A 15,916-nucleotide genomic window follows, 5' to 3' on the forward strand; every position below is an offset into this window, starting at 1 on the left:
AGCCAAAAGGCCGAGAAGCGATCACATGTCAAGTCTAAATAAGGTCTAAGGGTCTGCTTCAATATATAAAGCTCCAGACAAACTTCATTTCCAATATCCACTTGAAATGACAAGAAGTGATACAGTCATCTTAATGACACTTTAAGAAATGGACTTTCTCCTGCCCGTGTAGATTGCCAATAACAATATGTAACTGTGGTTTCTGAGGTACATAAGTTGAGGATAACAGGTTTCCCAAGTCATCCATGTCTCAATAAGGTCATCAAGGAAAATAAAATAAAATTAAAAAAAGAAGAAAAGATGCCATGATGGAAGGTGTTACCTAACACTACTACTCCTTTGAAGCAACGATTCCTGCCAGACATCTCTGATTACTCTCTTACCATCTAGTTATGCATCCTTTCAAAACTCAGAACCCCACATAAATTTTTGTAAGATTGAAGCAATCAATCTCAGCAAATATACTGAAATTTCTCTGCTGTTTCTATATTTTGAGTTAGTCTGTGTCTCTGATGCCTATAACCAAAACCCCAAACGTATTCACCAAGGAAAAAATAATAAAATCAACTCCAGGCTACCCATACTAAGAAGAGAACAACAGCCGGGCATACTCCAAAAATAATTTAGAAAGAATTTTTGAGTGTCTATTTTTGGCAGCAGATTCACTTTTCTGATTATGTTTTCACTTAAGTCAATATCCTTAAGCATACACCAGCTGTAGGAAGAGAAAGGAGGAGCCTGAGTGAATACTAAACACAAAAATAAAACTAGGATAAAACACTGACTGCTCATGGTCTGCATAAGAACTCAGCAACACACACCTAAGCAAATAATGCCTATCCTTAATCTACCCACTGTTATTTGCCTATTAATTCTTTTTTTTTTTTAAAGATTTACTCATTTATTTGAGAGAGCGAGAATGAGAGAGAGTACATGAGAGCGGGGAGGGTCAGAGGGAGAAGCAGGCTCCTCGCTGAGCAGGGAGCCCGATGCGGGACTCGATCCCGGGACTCCAGGATCATGACCTGAGCCGAAGGCAGTTGCTTAACCAACTGAGCCACCCAGGCGCCCCTTTGCCTATTAATTCTTAAATATTCCAAAATAAACAACAAAAAAAGCAGTTTTTAAGTACCACTACTTAAAACTCTGAAGACGAAGACTGTTATCAACTCATTCAAACATTAAAACAGTGCTTAACAAGGAATCATGGACTCACTTGAAAATCAGATGAAAGATGCCATAATCTATTTTACATACAACCTGGCTGAGGAGTGTGAGGTGATCATGGATCCACAAAAATACATCCATTCATCATCCCAGAAGGTTAAAAATAAGAGGCTTAAAAGAAATACAGAGGTTCTAAAGAAATACAGTCACAGGCAAGCAATATATACTATGGTTAAACATCAAGGCTTTTACCATACTGTTTTCAATCTGCATGAAGTCCCTATGAGCCTTACCATATTGTCCCAAATTTCTCCAGAGCCTCCACAAGGTCTGCTTCCACCACAGATTCACAGAGTCCTCGAACATGGACAACAGGTGAAACAGAAACTTTATGATGACTTCCACCTGCCTCCTAGCAAAAGAAAATAATTTCTAGTTAAAAACTTTAGAAGTCTAAACTGCATCTTTAGTAAATTCAATTCTGCATTAAAAAGCAAACATTAAAAAAAAAAAAAATCCAAACCAAATTGCATTCACAAGTTAGCAAAAGGACCTGAGAATAAAATCATCAATTAAATGTTTGGCATGAAAATTTTGATTTCTCAAAAGGGAGCATTCTCTCTTAAAAAGAAGTACAACATTAAGTTAATAACTTATTTCAACTTCAATAAAATCTCAGAAACAAATTCAGCAGATACAGAGTATGCTATGACTGGAATTATATTTTATATTCATAATTTCATAGTTTCACCTCCATAAAATAAAAATCTCAAATAGTCCAAATGAACAAAAAGTCCCAATTTAAAATGTTTAATATAAAGATTGTAAACTTTATTTATATCCTCCTTTGTCCTTGTTTAATTGGTTATCTAGTCCCACTATAATTTGAAGCTTTTTTTTTTTTAAAGATTTTATTTGTTTATTTGAGAGACAGATAGTGAGAGAGAGCAGAGCAGGGAGGAGAGGGAGAAGCAGTTCCCTGCGAGGAGGGAGCCCGACATGGGAAAGCACTACACTTGACAGCTTAAATTTATACAAGGTACCATCTCTATTGATGAACAAGTAACACTCAAAAATGCAAGCCTTGCAGGGCTTTTACGGAGTACGGTGTATCTCTGAGTACTCCTAGAAGGCAGTTTTAATATAAGTATATGGACTACATATGAGAATTACTTTGAAAATGAAAATAGCTCTCTCATTTATTTATTCAACTTCTATTAAGACAAAAATCTGTATTTACAACTAGCTACTGGGCATCTCTCTTATTTCACTTCAGAAATGACTTCCACATACGATCCATATACACACACCAAAAAAATCTATTAAATGAAAGGTTTTTTCCTCCTACAAACAGACTAAAAGCACCAATGTTTTACCTTTAAAACTTAATCATTTTAAGAAAGTTAAATCTCTTTATGACTATTTTAAAAGACTCACCAATTTCTCTTTACTATAAAGACTATTAGAAAAATATAACAGTCCTGTGCCCTGCCAATAAAAAAATTACATCATGGCTTAAAGAAAAGAGCTGATTTAAATATGCAAAGCAACCATGGGACGACTATTCTCTCTTTTTTTTTTTTTTTAAGATTTTATTTATTGATTTGAGAGAGAGAGAATGAGAGACAGAGAGCAGGAGAGGGAGGAGGGTCAGAGGGAGAAGCAGACTCCCTGCCGAGCAGGGAGCCCGATGCAGGACTCGATCCCGGGACTCCAGGATCATGACCTGAGCTGAAGGCAGTCGCTTAACCAACTGAGCCACCCGGGCGCCCTGACTATTCTCTTACACTACTGTCAAATTCAACAAATAAATTCAGTCTTCTGCAAATACTAATTCAATAGGTGGAATTTCATTTGAATTGCTTATGCTGAGTCTTTTCTATGGTCAAGCAGATATTCATTACATGCCACTAAGTTTGAAATGAATCATTCTGATTGTACACTATGTAACCAAACACTCTATTAACAACCTTAACAAATGAGACTCTGCCTAAGTGAAACTCAACAACCAAATGTGCATTATCATCATTAAGCTACTAAATATAACTGGACAACAATGCAGGAAAAGAGCTCTAAATCACACCTGAAAACTTAATTCGGAACACATATTTAAAGTTTAAACAAGTTTTACTCTAAAAACAATGAGACAACAATAAACGTCAAGAAATAAGTCATCTCAGTTGATCCTTAGAAATCAGCTGGTGAACGTAAATGTGCAGAAGAAAACTACATTGGCCAAGACTCTTCAAAAAATTAGTATAAAAAAAGTGGAAGATTTTAGATTAAGACTAAAGAGAGACAACAACCAAAGGCATTACTTGAGTCTTTATTTTATAATAGATAAAAACTGCTATAAAAGACATCTTAGGGACAACTGGAGAAATTTAAATACAGACAGGATATTATATTATGTAACAGAACTATTTATTGTCTTAGGTACCATTATGATAATGGTAATGTTTGTGTGAAAAGAATATCCTTATTCTTAGGAAAGCTGGGATATTTAGGGATGGATTGTTACAGTGTGTACAAGTTACTTTCACAGTTTAGGGGAAAAAAAATGTATATAAATATAGATATACACATATGGAGATAAAATCCCAAATGGCAAAATGTTAAAAACTGCTGAATCTAGGTGAAGGGCATATGTAATTGAATATTTCACATAATAAAAAGTTGGGAAATTATTTTACTATATAATATTTAAGGCCTACAATAAGGTATGAAGAACAGTATAAACAGTCATTAACTCACCACCCAGTTTAATAAATAAAACAGTACCAATCAGCTGAATATATCTCCTACCTCCCTTCCCATCGTGGATAACCACTATCTTGAATACAACGCTAAAAAATATGACTATTTTTCAAATTGGTCTTCTCACAAAGAAATGGATTATAGGACCAATTTTTAAAAATCCCTCAAAAATATCTGATATTAATATATTATTATTTAATTTTATTTCCTAAATGGAACAGTTCAAGACTTAAGTCATTCTTCAGAAGCTAGAAGCTATTAAATGCAAGCAACATGGTACTTAGGGGAAGATACAATTATCTCAACTTCAAGGCAGAGAACATATCCTATTCCCCTTGTATTTTCCTAATTCCCACTCGGTGAATATGCCATTCATGAGTTTATCTACCTTGATATTTCTCTAATCTTTATATTATGTCCCCTTTTCCTGAACTTAAAAATTTTTTATCCCTTCTGTTTAAATAAAAAAAGAAAAAAATCCTAGGGTTGTTTCCAAATATAAATCTAATATATTAGTGATATCTTTTCAAACAATATTTTTACCACCCCTTTTGCCCCCAATATTAAAAGTTTTGGGGTTTTTTTGTTTGTTTGTTTGTAGAGAGAGAGAGTGAGTGTGCACAAGGAGGGGAAGGGAGGTAGAGGAAAAGGGAGAGAGAATCTTAATTTAAGCAGGCTCCATGCTCAGGGCAGAGCCCAACGTTGGGGTTCAATCGTGACCTGAGGCAAAATCAAGAGTCAGATGCTTAACCAACTGAGTCAAATATTTAGTTATCTAGGCTCCCTCCTGATCTATTTATACTGATTACTTATCAGACTAAAAACAATATTCCAAGTGAGCACTTAGCAAATGAAGGCATGCCTTCACTTTACATATACTTTTTTTCTTTTTTAATTACTCTATCCCTTCTTTAAGCAAACTTTGTCAACTATAATGGAGGCATTATTTGGTCCCCTTTGCAGGCTATAGACCAGTCTAGTCATAATCATTCCAAACTCCCAGCCCCTTAAAGGCTATCTCAAGGACCAACTCTAATAATACCAACTTTAAGTGCTAATTTTGACTATTGCTGATTGAAGACCACACTCTTCTGAAGAGAAGGGAAGCTCAAGAGAGTATAAATGAAGATTCTGAGAGGAATAAGGGCCCATTAGATAAAGAAGATGTGGTGTATACACACACACAATGGAATATTATGCAGCCATCAAAAAAACCCCAAAATCTTGCCGTTTGCAACGACGTGGGTGGAACTAGAGGGTATTATGCAAAGCGAATTAAGTCAATCAGAGAAAGACAATTATCATATGATCTCACTGATATAAGGAATTTGAGAAACAAGGCAAAGGATCATAGGGGAAGGGAGGGAAAAATGAAACAAGACGAAACCGGAGGAGGAGACGAACCATAAGAGACTCTTCATCTCAGGAAACAAACTGAGGGTTGCTGGAGTGGAGGCGGGTGGGAGGGATGGGGTGGCTGGGTGATGGACACTGGGGAGGGTATGTGCTATGGTGAGCCTGTGAATTGTGTAAGACTGATGAATCAGAGACCTGTACCCCTGAAATAATGCATGTTAATAAAAAGAAAAAAAAAGGGCCCATTAATGTCTCTTCACATAGTAAAGCAACAACTGTAAACCAGTAAAGGCCAGGCACAATGTCCTTATTAGGCTTTTCTGTTTTCCCAACATCTCCATACACAACACATGCTTAATAGCACAACACATGCTCAAGAGCAAATGAACAGCCTTCTTCTGCCCTCTTACAATTACAGGATTAAAAAAGACCAACCTCAAATTCAATAATTCATACCCCAACACCAGACACAGAACCAATGCCAAGTGATTATCCAGCTTCTCCTTACACACCTCCAATGACAAGAAACATACTACTCATGAGACAATCCATTATATTTTTAGAAAATTCTTCATAATATGCACCCAAATCTGTCTCTCTGTAGTTTTGTATCCAAAATGGCCTTTGAAGTCAGACCAGCATTTGAACCTTTGGACACTTACTGGCTCACTGATCTTAGGCTAATTACCTTTTCGAGCCTCGGTTTCACTATTAAAAAAAAAAATCCGTATCATGTAAGGTTACAGTAAATAAGTGGAACAATAAATATAAAATGTCTAGCACAGTGCAAGATGTAGTTATTTAGCAAGGGTTCAAGAAATATTAAATGGTGCCCCCTGCCCTTATCTACATTTCCCTCTTCTAATGATAACCCTCCAATTATTTGTAATGATTACTCAAACCATACCTAAATATACCCTTCAGGCTAAATAGCCCCAGATTCTTCTGTCATTCCTCTTATAATGTGATTTCAAGTGTCTTTTCCATTCTGGTAATCATTCTCTGGATGCATTAGAATTTATCAACATTAAAAAAAAGAATTTATCAACATTATACCAAGAAATGAGTACAGTATTTCTAGAGATTTACAGTTATCCCTTTTATTTGGGTTGTTCATACAAATGAAGAAAAAAGGTGTTTTAAGGGACAGCTGCGAATATTTTTTAACTCACACTATGCTTAGAGTGTTATAATTTTTCTTATTAAACAATCATATCTCTTTACTTCTTCTACTTTTTTTTTTTTTAGAGAGGGAGAAAGGGGGGCGGGGAGAGAATCTTAAGCAGGCTACATGCCCAGCATGGAGCCCAACATGGGCTCGATCCCACCACCCTGAGATGATGACCTGAGCCAAAATCAAGAGTTGGACACTTAACCAACTGAGCCACCCAGGCACCCGTTTTTTTTTCTAAAGAAACAATACAGCAGATCCAAAATACGGGAAACCCTTTAATTTTCTTATTTAAAGTTTTTAGATACACTTGATCACATAACAGAGCGAAGATTAAAAAGAACAGCCATATGATTCAAATAACTTTTTAAAAAATCTTTGCTCTTGGGGCTCCTGGGTGGTAAGCATCTGCCTTTGGCTCGGGTCATGATCCCAGAGTCCTGGGATCAAGCCCCGCATCCGGCTCCCTGCTCAGTGGGGAGTCTGCTTCTCCCTCTGACCCTCCCCCCTCCCGTGCTCTCTCTCTCTCTCTCTCTCAAATAAAATCTTTAAAAAATAAAAAAAATAAACTCTTTTTAAATTAAAAAAAATTTTTTTAATTAAAAAAAAAACCTTTGCTTTTTTGCTCATGTAGTAGAAATTATTTGGTTTTGCCTACCCAGAACCCCTTACCCTTCTGATTAAACACATACACACATACACACACACACACACACACACACGCACCTGGAACTCTGTTACTCCACTGGTATTCTCAATCACACAGTCATGCCTGACCAATTTCAGAGGTAGCCCAGTGATTAGTTGCAGGGAGAGAGAAGATAAAAAGTGTTGATCAGAAGGGATACATACGGACACTGGGGAGAACGGTGTTCTCCACTTGCTAGCTGTAAGAATGTAAGTCTAGGGGCGCCTGGGTGGCTCAGTCGTTAAGCGTCTGCCTTTAGCTCAGGTCATGATCCCCAGGTAATGGGATCAAGCCCCGCATCAGGCTCCCCGCTCCTCGGGAAGCCTGCTTCTCCCTCTCCCACTCCCCCTGCTTGTGTTCCCTCTCTCGCTGTGTCTCTGTCAGATAAATAAATAAATAAAAATCTTAAAAAAAAAAAAAAGAATGTAAGTCTAGCTTTATAACTACATAGAGGAAATAGAGCATACAGAATCAAGTCTCAATGACATCATCTAAATCCCTAGATCCAGCCATGCCTGAAACCACTGCCACAATTTGGCTTTCTCAGTTACATGGGCCAATAAACTCCCTACCTCTGCCAACTTTTTGTTTTGCTTAAGCTCACCTGAATTGTTGCTGTGGCTGCAACTACAAGCTTTGAAAGTTGTATTCAATTCATAGAGGCAAAAAAAAGCACTAAATGACGTAGAATCACAGATTTTTAGATACGGAATTTTTTTTAAACTTTTATATCTCCATCACTGAGAACAGCACCTAGCATACAAAAAGGGCTCAAGTATTGTTTTTTGATGAGTTAAGAGATCACAGTGATCATCTAATCCAACCTTCTCATGTGATCGCCGAGTTCCAGAGAGGTTAAGTCACAAAGCATGTTGGTAGCAGATTCAAGACACCTGCCTTGGTTGGGCTTATGGCTCTATTAGCAGCTCTTTTCACTGTATGTACTAACACAAAGAAATACAGTGACTTGTTAAAACCGAAAGATAGTAAAACCTATTACTTTTCACTTCTTTCCTAATGCCAAGCCAGAAAATCCTCACTCTATTGCAACAGCTTAGCTAAAGGAGACAGAGAACGTTATTGCTATAGAAGCCTCGAGACGCTGGCACTTACCTCCAGGGCACACATCCTTTAACTTTTTTATTGCCCAGGGTGTAGTTACTATGCTCACTGTCAGCCTCTTAACTTTTTCCTGTGGGAGTTAAGCTAACAAAGTGACCTCATCTCATCTCCCATCCCACAGTCATCCAATAAGCCATCATAATATCCCTATGCATCTCTGTAATTCAGACCCTAAAAGTATAGAAGCGTATCTTAAATTCAAACTAGATTTTCTACCTAATACATACCATTAGAAAATCCTAGGATCTACACTTTTATCTTGGCATTTTGCCATCTTGTAAGTCTATTTATTAAAAGTTGAGAAACTTAAATTTTCACCTCATCAGCAAACAAACCACTTTAACAACCTGATTTGCCTGTTTACTCACTGGCAGAATAGAATAAAAGAAAAACTTGAAAGTCTCCAAAATGAATTAGCACTCCATAAATCTTTATTGATACCAGTCTTTATAAAAGCAGATCTTTTCTATGTAACCTCCCAATTTAATTCCTCAATTGGTTTTGCCAAGTAAAACCCTAATATTTGGAAGTCAAGCTGCTTTCTTAAAAATAAGTAGATACAGAAATTTACCATTAATATGATCTTGAAGGTCCTGCTAAGTTTAAGAACACCACTCACTCTATGAGAATAAATTGTATAATACATAGCACAAACCTCCATAATCCAGCTTTGTTCAACAATGCAGCCCAGTGAATCTGAAACACTCTAGGAATTTTTGATCTTCAAATTAAGTGCCATAATTAAGAGAAGCCATAAATTTGAAGTGTCTTATTTCTCATATCCAACCTGCTAAAGCATTTCTTTTTTTCTAACTCATTTCTCTATACACCTTAACACATCATTATCATTCACAATGATCAACTCACCTTTAAACAGGGGCATTTGTAAAAACACTACTTTTCTTTTTTTAAAAGATTGATTTATTTGACAGAGAGCACGTAAGAGGAGCGGAGCAGAGGGAGAGGGACAAATAGCCTCCAAGCGCAGAGCCTGAGGTGGGGCTCTATCTCACGACCCTGAGATCAGGACCTGAGCCGAAATCAAGAGTCAGATGCTTAACTGACTGAGCCATCCAGGCACCCCAACACCGCTCTTCTTAAATACTCACTTTCCTCTTTAAATCTAATACATTATTAAAGCACTTGTGGAAACCTAATTATCTAAAGCTAAATAATATAAATTTTTGAAGTCTTACTTTGCACCTTACAAACCTCCAACTGGAGTTGAAAAGATTGCTTATCATTGTACCTAATCTGCATTTACTGTTGTTTAACAGTTTGACCACAAGGTATTTCTTCCCTGGCTGGACTGGAGGACAACTGAGGTTGAGCCAAACTCATTTCGGTTAGATGAATTACCATATTTCTGGCTGATGACGCACTAGACATTAAACTTCTATCCAGGGAATGCCTATCCTAATAGAATTTTATTATGTACAGGTTTCCATAGTTGCAATAATTTCAAAATAGTACCAAAATTTACATGAATAAAAAGGTTTAAAACAGGAAAAATAAACCTTCATTAGATTTCACAGTGCAGTATTGGTTCTACAGTTAAATAAAAGCAGTTCACTCTCTCCTAAGAAACAAAACAACAGTAAAATAAACAAAAATTAGAATTTATAACTCAATCTGCATATAGTAGTTTCTGCTTGGGTAATTTAAAAGCTGCATTACAGTAATCACTGAACTACAACTTCAGGTATGGAAAGGTTCAACTTTTATATTTTACAGACTAAGTGAACTCAAGAGTAGTAGTTAACAGACTTTCCCTAAGGCACATATTGTATGCTAGCTAAGACTTCTGACTCTCCCCAACCCCTGCCCAGTGCTATTTCCACTGCCAGATACAATTCACTATGGATATAATAATTATGTATTATTTTCTTCCCAACATCCAAAATAATACTATTGCCTTAATATCTAATCTATTATTCAAAAAAAAATTTTTTCATAAAAAGATTAAAGTATCTTTTCAAGACACTTAAGGGAAGACATTTCATGCTACTACACAAAAAACTTAGAGGACTTTTGGCAAAAGAAATACACTGATCCACTGGCTCCATCTAAAATATCAGTTACAACATTCCTGCTTCCAAATTCCACAGTGGAATTGGCTTTGAACTGAAACTTTAAGAAAACATGCATTTCTTTTATTCACATGCCCAAGCTACATTTTGAATATTCCAAATACCTAGGCATAAAAATCAAAAGCCATATCTAGCCATAAGGAAACATTTATTTTTTTTTAAAAGATCTTATTTATTTGACAGAGAGAGAGACAGTGAGAGAGGGAACACAAGCAGGGGGAGTGGGAGAGGGAGAAGCAGGCCTCCCGCGGAGCAGGGAGCCGTTGTGGGGCTCCATCCCAGGACCCTGGGATCATGACCTGAGCTGAAGGCAGACGCTTAACGACTGAGTCACCTAGGCGCCCCCATAAGGAAACATTTTTTAGAGGAAGAAGAAGTTCCTTTATTCTAATGTGTTGAAACCTATGTGTCACTGTTTCATATTTGGAAACTCTTAACACTGGGGACTACTGACCTGAATTTTTTACATAAAAATTCAAACAACATCTAAAAGACTTATAATTTGCCTCTTAATACTTTTATTAAACATTCTAAGTAGAATATACGTGTACAATTTCTTAAACTTCAGGTAAAGCTTCCTTTCAAAAAATCACAATTAAAATGTGATAAATGTTTAAAGGTCATCTAAGCCATTAAGACATCTTAAGTGCACCAAAAAAGGGCAAAAACTTTTGCTTTGCTTTGTTTCCTTAAAGTCTCCATGCAACTGAAGCTGAGTTACTACTACTTGCTGTGGATAAGACGATTTTCACATTCCTTCTGCCTCCAGCTCACATTTCTGATAAGAGCAACAAGAATGCAGGAATGTGTGTTTAATGCAGTTCCGAGTTCAGTTTCTCCTTTCGTGGGGCAAATTTGGAATAAAGGGTCAATGAACAGCTGATATGATTTTAAGATTCGTTTTATTTGAAAATAAGGCTGGTGTTAACACCTACCAACACTTTTTTTTTTAAATCGAAGAGCTAAAATCTGTACTGAGCAATAATCATAAAACTGGGTAGCAAAGCAGGCACGCCATGCCTTCCAAGAGTAAAAATTCTGAAATTAAACCTTCAGGGGAACTAGGGTGTGAGCGCCAGAGCGCAATTTGTCATTCGGTTACGGCTCTGCTCAGGACCCAGACGAAGAGAGACCCCGGGGGAACCCACGCAACCATCCTGTGACCGAGACGGGCGCGCGGACGCTGCGGGCACAGGGGCAGAAGGGAGAGAGAGGGTCGTCACGACGCCGGCCAGCCGCCGGAGGAGTTTAACAAAGAGCTAATCGCGCACCAAAGCCCCCCCGGAGCGGAAGCAAAGCCGCCCCGTAGCCCCCGCCCGGCTACCCTCCCCAAGTTCAGGGCCGGCAGACAACTCGCACGCGGGGCCTGCAGCCAGGCCGGAGCCGGGTTCGCGGTCGGGATGCGGGAAACAGGTAGGGCAAAGAATAAAAGCCCTAAAGAGAGGAGCCGGCGCTTCCCGACCGGGTCAGCGCAGCAGCAGAGGGAAACTGGGCGCGCGGAAGGCCCCGGGGCCGAGTCCCCGCCGCTGGGCCCTGCTTTCCCGAGGAGCCGCCAGGCACAGGGGACGGGGCGCCGCGCTTTGTTACCGGCTGTGAGAAGCTCCGGCCGCCGCCGCCGCCATCGCCCCCGCCCCGGGGCGTCGCTTCCCGGCGGTTCTCGCCTTCCTCGGCCGAGTAGTCGATCTCCCCCTCCTCGGTCTTGAGGCGCTTGGCCTGGCTCTCGTACTCGCGGTCCTCCTCGTACGTCTCCCTGGGAGAGGATGAGGAGGAGGACATGGCGGCGGCCGGAGGGACCGGCGGGCTAGCGGGTGGGGGTGGCGGCGGGGCGCGGGCCTCGGACGCCGCCGGCCAGTCCCCGCCACTGGCCGAGTCTCTTCAGCGAAGGTCTGCGCTGCCGGGCCGGCCTCGGGGGCCGGGCGTCCAGGAGCCGGGTGGGTCGCAGGGAGCGGGCGAGATGAGGGGGGGCGCCCCGGGAGGAGGCTCCGGAGCGGCCGCTCCCCTTTATTACGGAGCCAACATTCAGCCTCTCCCTCCTCCTCCGTCTCCGCTCCCAGCCCGGGGGAGCGAATCTAAGGATGGGGACGCGACCGTGGCTTCCGGTCTTCCCTCCTCCCCTAATCCGCTCCCCGCCGCCCAGGCCGAGCCTCCGCCCCCGCCTTAGCAGCCGCCGCGCAGGATCGAATCCAGCCGCAGCCCGCGGGAAGCGCCCCTCAGCCTGGGTCCTGCTCCCTATTGGCAGGGGGAAAAGTCGACCAGGCTTCCAATTGGCCGGAAGGACTGTTCGTCAAGGGCCGCCCTCGGCTCGGCCTCGCCCCCCTCCCTGCGCTTTGTGAATTCGCCGCTGGCTTGCGAGTCCCGGGCGCACAACGCTCGCAGCGCGCTGCCCGGGAGCCGTTGCTGCCCGGCGGCCGTTAGCGCTGTTGGACTCAGCCGAAGGCAGGCGCGGAGTGAACCCCCGCGGGCGGTGAGGCGTGCAGTGGAGCCAGGGCTGCGGGTGTTAACCGCCCTCCCGCTAATTTAAATGCTTTTTATTACTTCTCTTCAGAAGAGGATGAGGAAAACCTCTAAAATCCCTGCAGATAGACCTCGTACAGCCCTTAAAACTACAGAGGCTAAGCGGAGAAAAGGGTTTGGAACCATGAAAGTAGCCTTCTCCCTATGTTGTGTTCAAAATCTGATGAAAGTGGGTGCACTGTCTTCCCGACCCTAACTAGATTTTCGAGAATAGCAGTCAAGATGTACATTTCGCAAGGTGCAAGTCTGAAGAAGACGCTGCACGGGGGTGAATGTCAGTTTAATCAGTTAGCACCCATTTGTCATCTAGACCCCTCTTTCCTGACAGTTATAGGGGACTGGTGTGTTTAAGTTCCTGCTCCAGTTAAAGGTGTTTTAAATCTTCCATATAATACGTCATCCTTCATCCCAACCCTTTCCTTTCGGGATGATCTCTTTATTTCACATTATCGTTTATTTTTGAAAGATACAAAAGCCTAACAAAATTCTGTTTGTCCTTCGGACCACAACTCACTTCCTCCGTGGAGCCCTGAGGACTCTTCCAAGCTTCTAGCTGCTTTCTCTTTTTCCAGCAGGGCCCTTTATACTTACCTCTTAGGGTGTTCTGTTTTAAAGGCTAGAAACGCTTGAAGACGAACTGTGCTCTTTTTCACCTTTGCAAATCCAGTTCCTGTGCAGATCCCTGGCACAAGTTAGATACTCACTTGAGTGGGCTGAGGTCCTTGGGAAATAAAAGTCCAGTATCTTTCAGGAAAGAAACTAGCAAATCTAACACAACCTAACTACCCTCTGTGACTTACCCCTTGGAGGACTGCCTTGGATCAAGATGCCTTACGTGTTTCCATTGTCCTTATCCCTCAGATGCTCCTCTAAATGTGGCTTTTTCCTAACTGTGTATGTGGACGGTTTCCTCCTCCCGCCTCGTTCTCCCTCATTTCCAAAGTTATTTCTTCCCCAAAAGCCGTTTTTATTTATTGCTGGCAGTGCTTTAACATACACTATTTTGTACTTTGTAATTTACACTGCCTGTCATTTGGGGGGAAAAAAATTGCAAGCTTTTCACAGCACCATAGAGCATATATTCAAATTTGTGTGCAGCTTCAAGTGTACACTGACAAAATAGAACTAAAAAAATTTTAGGAATTTATTTTTTAAATTAAGATAGAATGGAAGTGGACAAAAGAAATATCCAAGAGGATGGGGCGCCTGGGTGGCTCAGTTGGTCAAGCGGCTGCCTTCGGCTCAGGTCATGATCCCAGGCTCACATCAGGCCCCACATCAGGCTCCCTACTCAGCGGGGAGCCTGCTTCTTCCCTGCCTGCGGTTCCCCCTGCTTGTGCTTGCTCTCTGTCTCTAGCTCTCTCTAGCTCTCTCTGTGTCAAATAAATAAAATCTTTAAAAAAAGAAAAGAAAAGAAAAACATCCAAGAGGGAGCTGCAGTGCCAGCTACATGAGGAAATATTACTGGCAGAGCATTGGGAAGAATGAGAAGAGCCAGAAGGAAGGCCTTATCCAAACTTTCCAAATATTTTATAGTGATGGTGAAAATATTAAATTCTCAAAGGCTACCAGGTTAAAATGGGATTCTCACATTAATCCATAAGGAAACCAAGCCTTGCCAAACATTGTTACTATACTCAGTGTTTACTAACAGAAGGCAGGTAATTTTGATAAACAGAATTTAAGTTTAAATTCTAAATACTAAGTATCAGCATGAAACTTAGTTCTTTTTTGGAATAGCTCCAACTGTTCAATAAAAAAACTGAAGAAGTAAAACATAGAAAGCATGTTTAAAGGACACAGATCAGTACATTGACCATGGGTTATCTGTGAGCTTGTTGCTGATAAGTTGTTCAGTGACAATAAGTCCTTTGATAAGGAAAATGATAGCTAGCTCATCACTCTACCATGAGAAGAGCTAAAGGAGGGCATAAATTATACTCTGCATGATTTAACTTAGATGGGATAAAGAAATTATACACCACCCAGTAGCCAGAAATGCCTAAGAAACCCAGAAACAGCTCCTAAATGCCACGACCATCTGGAATTTCTGTTGCACTACATATAGCCTCAGGCCTTTGGCTGATTGTCTGGATGCTTGATTGGATTGGCTGCTCTTGATTAGGCTAAGAAATGGCCATGAACTACCATTGCCACAACTCAAAGTGGATTCAGGGGCTCTACTAGAGTGGGAGACAGGTCCAGAGCAGCCCTAGGGAAATTGATAGTCAAGGTCCTTTATAATCTAACCCTGAGTTTCCCTTTAGTTTTAAATCTCAGGGCCGACTCTGTCAATTTATAAGATAGTGTGCTAGGTGATGAAGGGACCAGAAAACTGTAAGAGATGGTCCCTGCCTTCTCAAAGTTTGCAATCAAGTTGAGGAAACAAGGCACATATAATATACATGTAATAATAACAGCCATTCACAGTGTGCCAGGCACTGTGCTAACCGTTATATGGGTCTGTCAGCAAATTCTGACAGAAGCCCTCTAATAGGTGTTATTGTTACTATGCCCATTGTACAGTTAAAAGAAACAATCCAGGAAGGGTTAAGGGACCTGCCCTAGAGACAAAGTAAACCAGAGTCAGAATTAGAATCCAAGCTATCTGATTCCAGAGCCAGTGCTCTTCATCAAGAAGAATGATTTAATTATTGTTTTATTTTTACTGCCATGAACACAGATCTTAAAGTCACTTATCATGATACCAGTTTATTCCGTAATTTCTACCAGGGCTATGCAGCTGTAATTCTAGAAAGGAGTGAATAGATTATAGTTTTCACCATTTTTGTTGATACAAGGAAATTTAATTAGCTTCCATAAGAAATTACAAATTAAGCTGTTTTCATGTTCATTTTTAAATTTAATTTCTATAGAAAAGGCTCAGAAATCATGAGAGAAGTGTCTCTATTTTGTGATGGATACATAATTTGAACAACTGTAGATACAAATTATGAACTTTTCATACCCAAACTCAATTTCCAATATTGCGACTATTTCACTGAATATACAAAACTTTGTTTCCTGCCTCAGCTCTTGCAAAATCAGGTA

The 15,916-nt window shown here is 40.4% G+C and overlaps 1 protein-coding gene across 2 annotated transcripts in view; it reads right to left on the reverse strand.

Moving 5' to 3' along the window:
* The window catches only part of HNRNPLL (heterogeneous nuclear ribonucleoprotein L like), a 36,074-nt gene extending 23,629 nt beyond the window's left edge, over positions 1-12,445 (reverse strand). For both annotated transcript variants that reach the window (XM_044918541.1, XM_021697351.1), the window contains exons 1-2: positions 11,939-12,445; positions 1,461-1,579 (exon numbers count right to left, since the gene is read on the reverse strand). In XM_044918541.1, the coding sequence (XP_044774476.1) occupies positions 1,461-1,579; positions 11,939-12,127 (308 nt within the window). In that variant the 5' untranslated portion in view covers positions 12,128-12,445. The remainder of the gene's footprint in view (positions 1-1,460; positions 1,580-11,938) is intronic.
* Positions 12,446-15,916: the final 3,471 nt, after the last annotated feature.

Source organism: Neomonachus schauinslandi, chromosome 10 (assembly GCF_002201575.2).
Source record: "Neomonachus schauinslandi chromosome 10, ASM220157v2, whole genome shotgun sequence".
Classification (NCBI taxonomy): Eukaryota; Metazoa; Chordata; class Mammalia; order Carnivora; family Phocidae; genus Neomonachus; species Neomonachus schauinslandi.